Genomic DNA, 17947 nt, shown 5'->3' with positions numbered 1-17947 from the left:
CGATCCACAGCTCCCCACGCATATGTCCCTCCTTGGCAGAGAGCCACCGCCGGGCTGAATTCAAGTGGCATTGGTCAGTGACAGGGCCGTCCCTTGAGGTGGAGCCGGATGGATGTTCACACGCTCTTTAAAGGCACAAAGCCTGGGTCCGACGCCTACTCTGCCGCCGCGTGAGTGCACTGAGCCTCAGTTTTTCTTCATCTATAAGAGGTGAGTGGAGACGTAAGTAATTACCGCCCTGGCTTATGAAAACAAAATGAGATAGAGCAGTGCCCAGCTCCGAACAGGCACTCAATAAACGGTGACTGTTACCTCTCCAATGCCTTCCTTCTTACAGTCCCCAGTGGAAATGCCTTTCCTGCGGACAAATTATTATTACTCCAAATTTTCTTTTGTGGCGGGTTTTGTGCCGTTCTTTCTACGAGACAAAATTGGCAGACCCATCTTGGCTCTCTTCATTTCCCCAGGTCTGATTCTGAGGCACTTGCCTGATTTGTCGACAAGTCACTCTGCTGTGTTCAATGTGATGCACGACACTCTGTGTGCTCATGGAGAAAGGGACTCGTATTTTCCCTTTTGCTTTTCTCCACCTTCGGGAATAAGTGCAGGAGAACTTACTAAGGGTTTTGTTTAGGTTAACTTAAAGCAAGTAAATTATCACTAATAATGGTAATAGTAGCTGTACTAATGGATAGAATCAATGCAGAACTATTAGCTTCAAGTTATTTACAAGTCCACCCTACTTAGAAGTGAGCCTAAAGCGGATTCTGAAGGGTGCCTGGGTGGCTCAGTCGGTGAAGCGTCCGACTTCAGCTCAGGCCGTGATCTTGCGGTTCGTGGGTTCAAGCCCGGCGTTGGGTTCTGTGTTGACAACTCAGAGCCTGGAGCCGGCTTCGGATTCTGTGTCTCCCTCTCTCTCTGCCCCTCCCCCACTCTCTCTCTCTCTCTCTCTCTCTCTCTCAAAAATAGATAAATGTTAAAAAAAATAAAAATAAACAAAGTGGATCTTGAGAGGTGCAGGGGAGAAGGGATATTGGGGTGGCATTTTCCAAAAAATGCATTTTGTGAAGCACTAAACCCTGGATATGATCTGCCCCAAAAAAGGGATGGGGGGGTGTATCTGTACTTAAAAAAGACTTCCCCTTCTTGGAGAACCCAGAATCACAGTGTTCCTCAGTACCTTACAAGTTCTCAAAAGTCCTGTTTTACAGAACTTGCTCTCCTCTGTAATACCTGTTACCAGCCCAGGAACGTGTAATCTATGGGACATGTGTAGAAAATTACATTTCTCCAGAGACCCGTCACCTCTCTGCAGCCCGTGCTTACCAGCATCATGGGGAAGAACCTTGGGTCAGTTTAACTGAGCTTTTTCTCCAGAAATCAAGCTCTGTTCTAGCTGTGTGCATCATCCGGGAACAGGGCTTTGGACTACGCCTTGCACACGTGAACAGAGTCAAGGTCAAGATTCTTTTTATCTCTCAAACCCTGACTTGGCTCTACCCTCGTAGACCATTAACCGGGGCCCCGTTGGAGCCGATGGGCCACACCCAGCCGCAATACCCGTTTATCAACGCCCCCCCCCACCCCCGATCTCGAACCATCTGCATCACTCAGCAGTCATATTTGGTGCTGAAAAATCTGCATCAGGCGTTTCAATCCGCCAGCATCATTTATCCTTTACGCTAGTTTTTCTTTACAGCCGTGGTCTGGAAACATGTATGATCTCACACCCCATCAACCAGAAGATCTGATCGTGCAACCCTGTGACGGGGATAACATACACACCGCTCTCGACCTGTGTATTAAAACCGAGCAAAGCTTAATTTCTTATTTTTTTTTTATAGCAAGATTAAATCCCTGTTCTTTTCTTGCTGCACGTCCACGGCTCAGCTCGCACCCTCTTTGGTGCTTTGGGGGCCAGACGAGCTATGGCTGGAGAAGAGTCCCTATGACACAGGACCCCTTGGCAGGAACTTCCTGGCAGACGCAGGCACACTCGCGCCTCTGGGTTCTGCCAGCACGTGGTGGCCCGTGGCCCTGATCTTTCAGCCCTTGGACAAACCACCACAGGCACACAGAGTGCCGTCAGCTGGGTCAGGGAGGAAGTGGTCTTTGTAACAGAACCACAGCAGCGTCTGGGGCGCCTCCCTCTTCCAGAAAATTCTCCGTCTCTCCCCCTTAGCTGCTCCCGCTCTGCAGCTCCCTCTCCTCCCAACTCTTGTGGCTCTCCTCCCACGGAGGTGAAGCACAGACGCGTGGCTTTGGGGAGCTGGGCCACGCGCCCACACCGTGGGGACCCCCGGCGCAGCCGGGATGGGCCACCACGGTCCTCCAGCGCCTTCTTCCCTCCCGGAACCCCGCAGCCTTGCGGAACTTCCAAACCGCCCTCCCAAATGACGCGGCGCAGCGGCCACCAAAGGGCGACTTCTGCAATTTGGAGGCTGGCGCCCCGGGCCAGGTATGGGCGGAGGCGCTCCTTAGGCGCAGAGCCAGCGCCCCCCCCGGGGGCCGCGGCAGAACCCAGACGGCCTGGCCTCCTCCTCTTCGTCTCCTCTTCGTCTCCTCTTCGTCTCCTCTTCGTCTTCGTTGCTGCCAAAACGGAAACTGAACTTCCGCACGAGGTGCGGGGAAACCACCGCAGGCCACCTGCGCCGCCCGGCTTCTGCGGAACGGAGCCACCCGGTGCAACTGCTAATAACGCGGAGATCTGGGCAGAAAGAAGCTTCTCTTTCCCAAGTAGTCAAATAGCGTCAATGTGCCCTTCGGGGTTGTTTGCAGAGAGCGTTTCGGGGCGTCCCTGATCAAAGACACCTTCTTCGCACCTCTCGCACGCAGAGTGTCTGAGAGGCGCTCTCACGGCTCCCCCTGCAAATGGCACAAAGACAGATGCGCCCTACTACGTTCCCTACGCTCCTTTAAGTGTCAGTGTCTAAAATGGCTTCAGACACATCTTTAAACTTTTTCGACTGATTCTGAGAATTAATACCCCGAAGGTCCACATGTTAAAAGAGAAATATCCCTGTAGGTAGTTTAGCAAAGGATTTCCCTGAGACCAGACTGCTGGAATGACCCTCCTCCGGATGGCAGAGTGTGAGCGAGGGGGGCCCCACAGCAGGTGGCGAGGGCCCGAGTGAAGGGGAGGTCTTGGAGGGGCTTCGAGCACTCGGGAGTGGCCTCAAGTCCCGAGCCCAAAAGGCAAAGGGCTCAGAAAGGGTGAAGGGACCTGGATATCAGCCTGTGACAATTTCCTTGGGTATCCACGACTGCCCCTGTGGAAAGATCTCTGCGGCCATCAGAGCCACCTCCGAGTTGAGACTGAAGGCCAGCTCCTTGGCCAGCTCCTCTCCGAAGCCTTTCCCCGTGACAGGCCCCTGGTCACAGGCACAGAGAAGCAGACAGGCCACTGCCTGAAACTGCTGTTCAAATACATTCTGCGTAAAGGAAAAACGCGTGTGTGAATAACGTCCATTCAGATTTGCATCCAGAGCAGCTCCCATCTCCTTCTCTGAGCTGCTCAGGTATTTTCAAACAGCTTTTTTATTCAAAAGTAAAGAATGGCGGGGGGTGGGGGGGGATGGGGAGGAATTACACAGCTCCCCCATTCTTTCTGTTCTTGTTCTGGTTGCTCAAGGAGAGCGGGCGTTACGAAAGGTCCCAGCACACCTCCAGAAGTCCCCCCAAGGGGGACGCAAGGGACAGTGAGCTGAAGGCTGTCACCATCGCGTCCCACCTGTTGCCTCCAAAGCCAGCCGATGAGTTTGCATGGCTGGTTTGCATGGTAGTCCCTTTGGACGAATTCCCCAGGAAGTCGGTAACGCCGTGGCTACATGACTGGCTCAGAGGCTTCTGGAGCACGGGGGAGCTGTGGCGATCACACCTCTCCCCACTCCCGCCCCCACTACCCCTAATTTCTTTCTTTAAACACTAGCCCTTATTAAGATGACCCAGGGTGCCCCCAACACCCCCCACCCAGGTGAGGTTCAATCGTGTCTGGGAGCTCTGCCTTCCTGGCACTCTGAAGGTCGACCCAGACAGACATGTAGCCTTGACGGTGGCCTTCACTCCAGTAGGAGGGCCCCCTTTGCCCAGGGCCCCACTCTGTTAGTTTGCAGTATCAGGGTTTGAACTCACTTGGCAGTGTAGACGCGTTCAAAGGCAAGTGTTCCCGTCCTCTGGAAGCTCCGCCCATTCTGTGTCTTGCTTTCATGCTCCACCTTGTGGGCAAAGAACCCTGACAGAGGGAAAGGTTTGGATCTGGTTTACCATGGTCACGTTCATGAGCCTGTCGTCCCCTTATTTTACTAGAACGTTAAATGTTTCCTCGGTGTGCCCTCCAAACAGCCCCGAATGTCTTCTGTCGAACGTCACTTGCCAGAAATTCACTCAGCAGCTGTCTCTACTAACCTCTGACTTGCCACGAGCCAGACACTTAGCTTGCATCCGAGAACAAAACACACAAAGGACGTTGGCCTGAGAAGCTCATGCTCTGGCGGGGGTGGAAGAGGAGGAGGCAGACCGTAAACCGCGAACAAAACACTTAGATGAAATTTATCCAGTGCGCCCAGCCGCGGATGGAGGGGAACGCAGAGCCTGGTGGGGGGCCACGTGCGGTGCCCACAGGGTGGACAGAGCGAGAAAGCACTAAGCGAGCCCAGGCCTGGAGAAGAGGATAGTTGAGAAGCGCCTGCCGGATTTGGTGGCGTGACTGTGACCTTGATGTGAGCCGCGGTAAGAAAATCAGAATTCATGCCCATCTCATGAGCCACAAGGAGTCACTGGCAGGGATAAGCTGAGCAAGTGGTGGAAGCAGGAAGCCACTCGGTCTTCTGCATGGGGAGCGTCCAGAGGGGTCAGGACCGGGACAGCGGAAGATAGGGAGCCCGCTAAGGTGGGGCGGTGGGCGGGGGGGGGGGGGCCGAGAAGCCAGAATCCCAAGGGTCTGTCTATAGATTGGATGGAGTGGGGAGGGATGGAGGTCTCTCTCCCTTCCCCTCCTCTTTTACTCCTCTGCTCCTATTTCCAGAATATCAGGGGTCCCCGTGGGATCCCTTTTCATCAGCTTGATATTAGCCTCCTCAAAAAGCTGTGAAATGGATGCCTTATCAACCGTGTATAGGAATAAAAGCCTTCTCTGGTTTCCTTTGGGGCAAAAGCACAGCCGTACCCTAGCAACGTGCCTGTCTGGGGGCATAGCAGCTACGGGCCCGCTGGTAAGCAGGGGGCATCGCCCTCCAGCAGACACCTGGCCTCGATGGGCCTTGTGCCCACTCCGCGGAGTGAGCCATGCTGTCTCCACTTTGTAGACAAGGCCCCAGTGACTCAGGGGGGTTAGGTGGCATTCTCAGAGCCACCCCACTGGGGAACAGTGAAGCTGGGGCCTCAGATCCAAGGGGGCAGATGAGGATATTTTCTTCCTGTTGCTGTCACATTGCAGCTCACCGCAGGGGACCCACGAGCCACACGGGGTTTAAGTACACATCTGTCTGTTCTGAATGTCTCTTCTTAGCACAAAGGACAGCAGGAAGCCCTGCTCACTGGCTTTCCAGAACCTAAGGGTTCCGAACCTAAGGGTCCAGAACCTAAGAGGCCCTCGCCTCTGAACAGGTGGCAGAGATAGTATTAAGAAAGTCAGAGGTGATTTCTGCAACCAGCAGCACAACGTGGCTATAGTTCTCCGTGCCTGCCTGCCTTCTCTCTCTCCTTGCTCAGACAGACGCCTTCCTCGTTTGCAGGGCTTGCCCTCGACCTGTGACTTCCAGCCCATTCCTGCCACCTCTCCGGGCCTTTGTCTCATCAGTGTTCTCCCCAATTCCTGAACCTTCCCTCTCTTTTTTCCTCCTTCTCTTGACCCTAGAAACATACTCGGACTCTCCTACCCATTAAACAAAAAAGCAAGCCTGCCCCAGCCTACGAGGCTTTCCCTCTCCCTCCTTCTTAGCTACACTTGAACGAATTTGCCTTCCTTTGCCCACGCCTCGCCACCCATTCACACCCCACCCCCGTGTTATCTTCCACCATGTTACAGAAACCTCGAGCACAGAGACCATTGATAGGCTTATCTTGGCCAGCTGCTGATGGTGAGCCAAACCAGAGAGATAGCGCCAGAGTCAGAGACACACAGAGAAAGGCTGCCGACCACTAAAGAGCACACACACCGCATGCCCAGCACCGCAGGCTACTTTCCCTAGGTTGTTCCATTGCAGGGTGGCTTTGTTTGTTTGTTTGTTTGTTTGTTTGTTTTTTGGGTAGGCTTCATGCCCAGTGCGGGGCTTGAACTCACAACCCTGAGACCAAGACCTGAGCTGAGATCAAAGGTTGGACGCTTGACCGACTGGGTCACCCGGGCGCCTCTCCGTGCGATATATTCAACAGACACGGACGGAAGTCATCGTAGCCCCACTTGTCAGTTGAGGAAGCTGGGAGTCAGAGAAGGCAAACAGCTTTCTCAGGATCACATAAAACGATCTTGAGGACTTAGTTAGGCACAAAGTTAATATGAGCCAGCAGTGCGATAACAAGTGTTCAAAAGAATAATGCACCTGTGATTATCTTAATCGGATTGATGTCTGGATCTCAGGAAGAGTGAGTTTCCCTGTACAGGAAGCGTCTGTCTGCATCTTAGAAAGCTCAGGGCAAGATGGGTGGGAGGGTGTAACCCAATGACAAGGGACTCTGGAAACCAAGTCACAAAGGAAATGATACATTGATGACAGGATAGCTGACTCTGTAAACCTAGAAGCAGCAAGCTTTTCCAGACAATAGAAACAGGACCAGTGGATAGAAGTTACAGGGCAGTAGATTTCAGCACGCGTAAGAAAGAACTTCTTGAGTAGGGAGCGTTTGAATAAATGAATTTGAGGCAATAAACATAGCATAAGCGTCTACTTTTTGGAATTGGATTGAATCTCAGTCCAATCATTGTTCTAGCCTCTCCAAGCCCCACTTTGCTTATCTGTAAAATAGGATCGATCGATCGATCGATATAGATATAATTCACAGGCTGCAAGGATTCAGTGAAATAGTATTATGCCCAGCACAAAGCACCATGCTCGACACAAAGCAAACTCCCAATACACCTAACAAGGGAAAGGGGGAGTCCAGTAGCCGTGAGCTCTCTATCACGGGAGGGTCCAGGCCGGAGCTGTTGAGAATGCTGCCAATAAGATTTCTGCTTTGGGGGCGCCTCCTGAGTCCTGTTTCCACGGCCCATTTAACCCTACGTTGGGCCGTTAGGTCTTCCAATATGGTGCCCGCGAGATTCACTTCGAGTGTGTGTGGTGGGGGTGGGAATACCAGGGATGGCACGGAAATGGAGGTGTTCCCAGCCAGCTCTCTAGCCCTCCTTGTCCTGTGCTCACAAACCCCTTCGAGAGCAGGGCCACGATGTCTCCCTTCCTGGCTTCACGGTAAGAAGAGAGTTGAGGCGGGAGGATGATGCCAGTTCCCACCGCCTTTCCCCACAACCAGAAGGGCGGCCGGAACGGCTCTCCTGCCGGAGGACATCTCTTCTCTGCTGCCGCTCAGGCTTCCATGCATGGGCTCAGTGGCCCTTCCCCTCGGCTCACCTTCTCCTCTCAAGCTAACTAGTTGGGCTGCTTATGGAAATCACTTTCTCCAAACCCATGCTTATTGCCTGCGTGTTTCTGCATGTCAACGCTGCTGGCACCTTGGCAGGAGGGGTCGGAGGCCCTCTGGATGCTATTTATAGGAAATGCATCTATCTGCATTCCCTGGGAAACCAGCCTTTGGTGGTTCTGGCCCCGCTTTCTTGGAACGACGTACTTGAAACTTGCTCTGTGCTTCCAGATCTGTGTTTTGCTGGATCGAGCTGGAAGAGGGCCACAGGTTCAAAGATCTTGATGACTCAACAACGTTTCAGAGTCGGAGGGGGAAGTTCTGGGCTCTGGGGGAAGGCTGGGCTCTGGCCTCTTTCTGGGAAATGAGGTTCTCACACAGTGAACAGAGAGCACAGACCCAGGACACCATCACGGACACACGCGGACCGGACCTCTCTGTCGTGGGGCAAAGACAACGTCTGTGGTGCCGGGCGACAACACGGAAATATTTTTTAAAACTAAGAGGAAGGGTTTGAAGTGGCATTTGGCGGGGCAGGGAGAGAAAGGCACCGTTTTTGCATATTTTCTGAACTCTCTGAGGAGGACCCATGGTTGCAGCCTTGAGGTTAATTAGCATTGCAAAGAGAGGTTCGGGACAGGCACTTGAACCTTTGCGTTTGTTCGCCTCAAAGCCCAGGTGTAAGCGAGCACAGATATTCTCTTCCGGGTCGTTTGGATTTGTCTTGTTCCCCGACATGGGCACATTTGACGGTCACAAGTAAAAGGCCTCACCCGGCGGTCTCCGCATCACACGGCAGTCCGGGTCTCGGCCTCAGAGGGAAAGCATGGCTTTCATGTGGCTTCAAAAAGAGCCTGAAAAAGTCTCCAGGGCCCCAAACGGTGGCTCCACCCTGGTCCAGGTTTGCAGCTCCCCACCGGGCAGCCTTCATCCCGCATCAGCGGCTGGAGCTCTAGCAGCGAGGCCACTGTGTTGTGTCGCCATCTCTCTGAAATGGCCTGCCAAGAGTCAAGGCCCCCACGCCGCGGCTGTTAAGGCTCAGACATTTGGCCGCCTGTCATCTCCCCTTCCACACCGTACCAAGGAAGGAGACTTAATCTCATCTGCCAAAAATAGGAACTTCGCCGTCCCCCTCAAGTCGGATCAGGGCTTGCTTTGCACTCGGGGAAGAGCCCGGGACCCACTCGACAGGCCCGGACCGGGTTCTGCATCTCGGGAGTGATGAAGAGACTCTATTCTCACAACAGGAGACCCTGCGGCCTCCCCCAGCTCAGCTCTGAACCGAGAGGCAGCAGTTCGGGGTGACCTACAGCCTTCCAGCTAGCTTAGCCCCATCCACACTGGCCAGTGACAAGGCACTGGCTCCCGGGTCCACCGGTATTTGTCAGTTACGTTGCCATTGACAAGGGGGAGGGGGGGGGAGACCCTACACAGAGCTGGAAAAGCACCACCCACTCACCCAACCAGACCGGTCTTCGAAGGCTTCCTACTGACCTTGCCTGGTCATCTCTTTTCGCTATCCTTTCTTTCCTGGGACACCCACCCCACAGCTATGTCCCCATAAAGCCAGGACTCTGACCATCACAAGGGCGGGGGGCGGGGGTGTCCCTGCACGTTGAATAAATGAGTCCCTTGCTGATTCGCAAGGCCAAGGGAGCTCCTGACGCCTGCAGGAAATAGCAATGGCTCGAGGAATGGCAGACTAAACAACCCACCCGTTCCCTCTCGGAGCTGCAACTTTATTGTGTGGATTTAACATGAAAATGGTTGGGTCAAAAAGCAGCCAACTGTTGTTCCACAGAGGAAACATACAGGGGAAAGCGGGTCTCTCTGGTGTGGGGAGGTCTCAGGGAAGCCTTACTCAGGGCTCAGAAGGCGAATCCTCAGCCTCTGTCCAGGTTCAAGTTGGGGGGAAATAACAGAGGATCCCAAATTGGTGAAACATTCAAATTTCCAAAGTGTGACAACAGTGTGTGAACACGTAATAATTACCATTAAGTGGTAACAGCCGCCCTCGGTAGTTACTTTTTCCTCTATCTTAATAAACTGCAAAACACAAAGCCACTGGAAATACTTAGAAAAAGAATCTGTGGCAGTCCTAACTCGGAACTTTAAAGAGAAGATGCTACACGGTCTTGTCTGTTTCAGGTCCCGGTACCTTGCGTATTTCTTTCTTCCTTGCTCGGTTTTCTTAAGTGATGGCGAGGTGGATGGAAATGCAAACCCCACGCAAGAAAAAATGTTTCCTCTCTCTCTTTACATTAATAGTTAATATATAACGCGTATGAAAAATGCTTCAAAACTATACATCACTAGGAAAAAAAAAAAGTATTACAAAGAATCTCTTTCTTCCAAAGAAAAAAGAAGCAATACAGAGATAAATGATAATAAGGTGATTTCTTCCTCCCACTATCCAAATTCAATTTTTTTTTTTTTTTGTAGCCTACAGGTGACAGGTAACGTCAGTTTCGCTGAAGTCAGCCCAGCTGCGCTTAACAAAAGCCCAGTGTCTTGGGACAACATGTATTTCCCTTTCCCTTTCTAGGCTTCTTGCCTCCCACCCGGTCTCTGGCCACAGTAATTAATAGTTAAAATGCTGACTGCAGACACTTTAGTAAGGGTTTTTATAAAGCTTCTAGATCGCAGCCCCGGCTTTACAAACATGGTTAGTCACCAACATTGAAGTGCAAGAAATACCAGGAGGAAACCCCCAAAGTCATGCATAAATGCATATATCCTATACATTCAAAGCAAAAAGAAAACAAATACAAATAAGGGGGAAGTGGGCAAAAGTGTGCACAGACACAGAGAACGGTGTGAGCCTCTGACTTCCAAGCGACTGACAAACAAAATCGGTTTTGTCTCCCCCTCTGAGTGAGGGCGTTCCCTTACCGTTCTGGACCACGCTGATGAGGGTGACAATGGCCAACAGGACAATATTGCCCACGGTTTCCTGATCCATGTTTGCTTCAGGCTCCCCGGCAAGGACTGCTCCTGTCTGGTGACACCCTGTGCTGCTCAGAAAGAGGAAGTGAGGGCCCTGCCTTTCATCACTAGAATTTCCAAAGGTCCCAGCACAGTTACACAGTGACTTCTTCTTTTTCTTCTTCTTCTTTTTTTTTTTTTTTTTTTAACTAGCCACCAAAGTGTCCTGGCTCAGTGTGACCTGCCAGGAGAAGCAGGGCTTGGAAGCCGAGCCGGAAGGAAAGACAAAATAAAACTTATGTTTTAGGGGCACCTGGGTGGCTCAGCTGGTTAAGCGTCTGACCCCTGATTGCAGCTCAGGTCATGATCTCTCGGTTCATGGGATGGGGCCCCACGTCGGGCTCTGTGCTGACAACATGGAACGTGCTTGGGTTCTCTCGCTCGCTCTCTAAAAATAAATAAACTAAAAACAAAACTTGTGTTTTATTTAGAGAGCAGCAAAGAGATCTGTGTTTTGAATGCTGTCACTGCTTTCTTGAATTCCCAGGAAAAAACCCTGAATACATAACACATGGCAGGGTCCAGAGTAGCAGCCACAGAATAAGGCCTGGATGGGTGAATAAATGGATGAATGAGTGAGAGGGGGACAGCTGACATCTCTATTTCCACAAGGGGGGAAAAAAAAGGCAACAAGAGAATTAAAACTAAACCAAAGAATTTAGATAAGGAACAGAAATGAGGTTACAGATGACCTTTAAGGAAACTTTGAACAGAAGTATTATTAAACACCGTGGCTTGACCCCTCAGAGCTCATTGTTGAAACACCTTCCTGCAATGGCCTCACTGTAATTAATGATAAGAGAGGAGAGAAGGTGTAAGCGGGCTGGGGCAGGTAGGTGGCGACCTGGCATTTTACGGGACAGCTTTCTCCGTGTAAATGGCAATCCCTCGGAAGCCACACAGAAAATGCGAGATTCCTGCGATCTTCGGCCCAGACCCAACAACTCTTTAGCAGCGAGGAGTGGAGCTTTTATCAAAACCTCACTTTGAAAGAGAACGTTAGCCACTATACTCGGTGGCCGCAGGGAGCTGCGCCGTAGTGTGGGAGAGGCCGGCTTGAGTGTCCTCCGTTCAACTGAGAAGAGACAGACGTCCGTGGAGGCGGTGTCCAGAGCTTGGAAGCATGGAGGTCAGTAGCTAGGGCGATCCAGATATGGTCTTGACACTCTTGAGTACTCGCTGAGTGCCTGGGGCACTCTGCCAGGTGTGATGTCACAAGACCGCTTAGGGGGCTCAGCACCAGCGAGATTTGTGTATTCGCCTTAATGAGATCTGATTCGTATGGGAAGTTTGGTGAAGTTTCAGGAGCTGCTTAGGGCCGTGTAGATAAGGAGTCTGACCCTCTTAAAGAGGTTGCCTTTCTAATGCTCATCATAACTTAGAGATAATGCATCAGAGGCGAAGGCTAGTCCCTTTTTAAAGTACTCCCGTTGCAAACAGTGGCAACTTAGCTCAAACTAGCGTGGGCAAAAAGAAAAAGGGGGAAATGGGGCTCAAAAAAATCCAAGGAACCAAGCAACCAAAAGTTGGAAAGAACAGAGATGTGGTTGGGCCTTGGAGATCAGGCATTCTCACTCTCTCTCTCTCTTTCAAATAGAGTTCTCTCTGTCTTTCAGTCTCTCTTCCTCTCTCAACTTTCTCTTGGTTTGTCAGCTTTATTCTCTCTGCAGATCGCTTTTCCCCACACTCTAAAGGACTGACTTCTCTCATCTGAATTCTTAGAACGATCTCACGGGCTCTGGGTAGTCACATATCATTCGTTGGACAACCAGATGGCAGGAAAACGAACGAACTGGTGGTTTCCATATCGTTCCCTAAAGAAAGATTGGGAGGGGTGGAGGCATGCCAGGTGTATGTAAATACTATCACGCTGTGACTGTCCACTCCTTGTAATTCCAGATCGAAACACCCACTTATCAAAGAAGTGTCTCTCTCATACAGCCTGATGTCTTTAAGGCTCAGCCTAGTCTCCTTCCTGCTTGGGCGTTTGTGTTTCTGGCGTGTAAGTGTGTGTCCGCAGGCACACAACAAACAGCATCGACAGAGTCCAACGATGTCTTTGAAAATCATCCCAGCCTGGGCTCCTGCCTTCCAAGAAGGGCAACCTCTCCTCTTGCTTCCCAAGCCTCCAGGGGCCCCGCAAGGTGGGCGTGGGGTGGGGTGGGGTGGGGGTGTGGGGATGGGGGGGAGGGGGTTGGCGGTGGGGGTGGGTGATGCCCAGCCATCTCCCCTTTAGAAGAGAAGGCCCTGGTAGGAGGTCAGGAGCTGCACCTCCCTCCCTCCCACCGGGGGCCAGCCACATCCGAGCTCCCCGGAGTCACCCTGGCAGCGTGAGCACGTGCCGATGGAGCGAGTTCACTTCACCCGGGAAGAGCGTTTTAATAGTCAGCCGAGATGGCCGTTAAATTACAGGGCGCACATTAAGATTCCCGCTGCCGCCGCAGAGGAACACTTATCAGAGGTGAAGCCTCTGGAAATGCCATTCATCTCAATAGAGAGCTGCTGAGACAGAAGAAAAAGACGAGGGGCGCCCGGGGAGCGGGGGAGGGGAGCGCACGGCCGGCTCTCCTTTCCCACTGCTAACGAGATGGTCCCCGGGTGGGCAGCCGGGCCTGGCCGGGCCCAGACCAGACCGGGCACAGGCCCCGAGGCCCTGATCGGCCTGTGCTTTTGCTTCTCAACACAGCGCCCTGTGCACAGGTTACTCCTGCCATTGCCCAAAGGGCTAGAACTGAAGTTCAGAGGGGTTAAACTCCACGCCTAAGGACCCACGTGTAGTAAAGGAGCAGGACCAGGATTCAAACCCGGGCTCCTCTAGCTTCAAAGGCTAGGTCCTCAACCGCTCTGAATGCTGCTTCGGGAACAGTTTTCAGAGTTTGGGACTCGCTGGTGCTTCTGCATCGGTGCTGGGCGGGCCCCTCAGAGGCTAGGGCATTAATCAATGGCCCAAGGCCCCTAAAGAGAGATTTATTTTTTATTTTTTTAATGTTCAGTTTCTTTTATTTTAGAGACACAGAGTGTGTGAGCACAGAGGGGGAGGGGCAGAGACAGAGGGACACAGAATCTGAAGCAGGCTCCAGGCTCCGAGCCGTCAGCACAGAGCCTGACGCGGGGCTCGAACTCACGAACTGCAGGATCATGACCTGAGCTGAAGTCCGAGGCTTCGCTGGTGGAGCCACCCAGGCGCCCCAAGAAAGATTTTTTTAAAAGGAAGGAAAGGAAAACAAATACACGTCACAGGAAATAACATATTCCCCAGACACCCCACTGTTGTAAAGGTAGTTTAACTAGAACTATCCCACAGCTCCAAGCTATGAGCCCAGCCCTCTGCTCCCAGATCCCTGCTCCCAGCACCCCCGTGATCATGCCTGTGCTGCACTTACAGCGTGTGACAGGTTAGTTAGACAAATGTGCTGGGAGTAGGGAAGGATAATTAGCACATTCATTAATTAGAGTACTGCTGGTAGTTTGACTGTGAAGGACAACCATTTGTCAACAGAGATCAGGACAGCTGGGGCCACGCAGCCACTCAGGGGGGGCAGCAATTCAGAGAAGGCAGTGGCACTGACCAGCTGCTATAAAAAACATGGGAGCTGCTCATACACTTAGCGTCAACAGGCGTCCGTCACCATGGCAACATGGGGCCACTTCGTAGGCTGTCAAGCAACAACATTCACATATCCTTCATCTCACCTCCAGTACATGTTGCCGTTCCATGATATCTCTTCCCTTCACTTTCCAGACAGGGTGGCCCTCCGTGTTCACCAGGACGAAGACTTCCCTGTACATAAGTGCTGGGAGCGAGGCAGCAGGCACAGAATTCTCCCGGGCTGGGGCCATCAACTCTAGCTGGGACGTAGAGATATAGCCCAGGCCCACGGGCGCACACTGTGGAGGGGTACAAAGCAGTTCCTTTAATTTCAGCTATTCTAAAAACTATTCAGACCACATTGATCTGAAAGATAGGTGATATCAACAAAGACCAGGCCATGGTGCATTCTAGATATCACACATCAATAGTCTCCAAGAGAACCAAATCAGCCTGATTAAAGTGGTCAAGTCTCCTTCCCCAGCTACTATCAGATGGTCTTTCTTTACATGAACAAACAGCCCATGGTCCTGACTTGAATTAAATAGAGATGAGCCTTCATGCCAATAAATAGATGAGGAAACTGAGGGATAGTGAATTGGCCATAACCTCAGTCCTACTGACTAAATTGCACACACGCCCGGGGCATTGAGCTAGGTGCTTTACAAAGGAAAATGACATTCACAGATATGATCTCCATGTCCTAGAGTCTCAAGCTATAAGCTGATAATACCAGCGCAAAGAAACGAATAGAAGCTGAAGTCCGCAGGTACTCAATGCAGACTGTAAGAAACCGAGGTAGCATCCAGGAAATGTCTTCCCTCCCGTATCACAAACACACAAAACACAGTGTGTGGCTATGAGCTTGTGGAAAGATTAAGTAAGCCACCCATAAGAGCAGAAAACATCATACGTGTATCGTACAAAAACAGGTATCTCGTGTGGGTTCCTTTCCCCCAGCTATCAGTTTGCCTTACAGGCTCTCTATGGAAAGGAGGTCAGTAGTGGGCATGACCAGATGTGGACGCATTCAGTTCTAATAGAAATAAAAAATTGTGAGGCTCATATACGCCCAGTTAATTTTTGACAGAGTAATTCAATGAGGAAAGGAATGTCTTTCAAACAAAGGGTGCTAGAACAACTGGCCATTCATGGGGGGGGGGGGGAAATGAACCTTGACCCTACGCCCAAATCGCACACGTATAACTAGAAATGGGTCTTCAACCCAAACCTAAAAACGAAAACTGCAAAGCTTCTGGAAGAAAAAAATAAAAGGAAGTCTTTGTGACCGTATGGAGGGCAAAGTGGTTTTTCTTCCATTTTTTAAATTTTTCTTTCATTTATTTTTCATTTTATTTCTTTCATTTCTTTCATTTGTTTTTCATTTTGTCATTTTTTAATTTTTTCTTTCATTTTTTCACTCTGTGTACAGTTGACATACAACATTACATGAGTTTCAGGCATACAACATGGTGATTCAACTTGTCTGTATGTTATCCTGTGCTCACCACAAGTGAAGCTGCCATCTGTCACCAGACAAGTCGATTACAATGCCATGGACTAGATTCCCTAGGCTGTAAAAAGTTGTTGTTTTTTAAAGACACAAAAAGTGTGAGCTAGGTAAAGAAAAAAATCAAAATTTAAAACATTTGTGCTTCAAAAGACACCGTTCAGAGAATAAGAGGGCAAGCCACAGACAGGGAGAAAATATTTGTAATACATAAACTTGATGAAGGATGTAGTCTCTCCAGAATATATAAAGAACTTATTCCCAGCCAGTGATAAGAAGATGAACAATCCCCATTTTTAAAAAAAAATGGGTAAATGACTTGAACAGATATGTCACAAAAGAAGATCTACAAATGGCCGATAAGTGCGTGAAAAGATGCTCGGTGTCATTAGTCATCGGGAAACGCAAAGTAAAGGATCCCACCATAAACCTTCTGGAATGGTTAGCAAGGACGTGGAGCAAATGGGACTTTAATCTAACCCATTTCTGGTCAGAGCGTAAAGTGGTAAATGTAAAAAAGGGGCAAAATACAAATAAAACACTTCGGAAAAAGTTTGGTAGTTTCTTAAATAGCTAAATCCATATTTACTCTATGACCTGGCAGTCCATTCTCAGATATTTGTCCAAAAGGGATGAAAACACATGTCTTGTCGCAGTCAGGGTTTCACCAGAGAAGCGGAACTGCTAGAAGATTATATACATGTTTATATATTTATATTTATACATATAATCCATACACGTATACGCATGTGTCATAGGGATCCGAGCTTACACAACTGTCTATGTGAATGTATTTGTTTTCTAGGGTCGCTGTAAAGAAATTTAAGACAATAGAAATCTATCGGGACACAGTTCTGGAGAGTAGAAGAAATCCAAAATCAAGGTGTTGGCGGGGCCATCAGCTTCTGAAACCTAGCCTCAAATCCAAAAGGGCAAGCCGACAGGCAAACAGGGGCAGGTAGAGAGGTACATGAAGCGGGGGAAGCAAGAACTGGACAGACGCTAAAATCTGTGAGGAAACCACGAGGACAGGCTGGAACCCATATCTTTCACACACCGACTTTAAGCCCAAACCTCAATGACTGCGGCTTTCTGCCGGAGAATCTGGTAGCCTCGTCACAGTCCAGTCAGAGAAGCTGAAGGAGTTCCTAGAGCAAGCTGGAAGAACTGAGGGCCCAGCCAACTGCCCTAAGTCAACTGGTTGAGCCAGCAGATAGGCAAGAATGTGTGTGCCAGAGAGCCATGTGCCCTGCCTAACTGCTAAGCATAAAAAGATGGCTGCTGGTTCGCGTCTACCTTCCAAACTCATGTCAAATGCCTCCTGTAGTCCACACTAACCCAGAACTATGCAGGGAGATGAGAGGAGGGTGGGAGTCAATTTCTGCCAACCGCCTGTGCGTGTTGATATTTTGACCTCCTCCCACGAATCGTGAATGTTCTTAATGGCATCTAGAATAGTGAATCCTTTCCAGAAGATTTTCAATGGACTTTGCCCAGATCCATCAGAGAAATCACTATTTATGGCAGCTCTAGCCTTACAAGATGTATTTCTTAAGACTCCTAAGTCAAAGTTACTTCTCGATTCATGAGCTATAGAATGGATGTTGCATTAGCATGCCTGAAAACAGCATTAATCCAAAAAAAATATTAATCTCCTTGTACAACTCCTTCAGAGCTCTTGAGTGACAGGTGAATTGTCAATGAGCAGAATTGTTGGAAGGTATCTTTTTTTCTGACCAGAAGATCTCAACGGTAGCTTCAAATATTCAGCAAGCCATGTTGTCAACAGATGTGCTGTCCTCCAGGCTTCGCTGATCCACTTATAGAGCACAGACAGAGCAGATGTAGCATAGTTCTTAAGGGCCCCAGGATTTTTGGAATGGACAATGTGCATTGACTTCAGCTTCAAGTGATCAGCTGCACTGGCCCCTAACGAGAGAGTCAGCCTGTCCTTTGAAGCTTTGAAGGCAGCCATTGACTTCTCCTCTCCAGCTCTGAAAGTCCTCGGTGGCATCTTCTTCCAACAGAAGGCACTTTGGCCTACACTGAAAGTCTGTTCTGGAGTGTAGCCACCTTCATGAATTATCTTCGGCAGATCTTCTGGAGAACTTGCTGTAGCTTCTACACGAGTGCTTACACATTCACCTTGTACTTTCATGGTACGGAGACGGCCTCTTTCCTTAAACCTCACGAACCCACCTCTGCTGGTTTGAAACTCGAGTGGCTTCCTTACCTCTCTCTGCTTTCATAGCGTTACAGAGAGCTAAGCCTTGCTCTGGATCAGGCTT

The 17947-nt window shown here is 50.3% G+C and overlaps 1 protein-coding gene across 1 annotated transcript in view; it reads right to left on the bottom strand.

The window, feature by feature from the left end:
- LOC122481139 (arachidonate 5-lipoxygenase activating protein) overlaps window positions 1–10605 on the bottom strand; it is a 29075-nt gene extending 18470 nt beyond the window's left edge. The window contains exons 1-2 of the mRNA XM_043576220.1: window positions 10468–10605; window positions 4132–4231 (exon numbers count right to left, since the gene is read on the bottom strand). Of these exons, the coding sequence (XP_043432155.1) occupies window positions 4132–4231; window positions 10468–10537 (170 nt within the window). The 5' untranslated portion in view covers window positions 10538–10605. The remainder of the gene's footprint in view (window positions 1–4131; window positions 4232–10467) is intronic.
- Between the last annotated feature and the right edge of the window lie 7342 nt (window positions 10606–17947).

The sequence above is a fragment of the Prionailurus bengalensis genome, chromosome A1 (assembly GCF_016509475.1).
Source record: "Prionailurus bengalensis isolate Pbe53 chromosome A1, Fcat_Pben_1.1_paternal_pri, whole genome shotgun sequence".
NCBI classification, from domain to species: Eukaryota; Metazoa; Chordata; class Mammalia; order Carnivora; family Felidae; genus Prionailurus; species Prionailurus bengalensis.
This window is presented reverse-complemented; position numbering and strand designations above follow the sequence as displayed.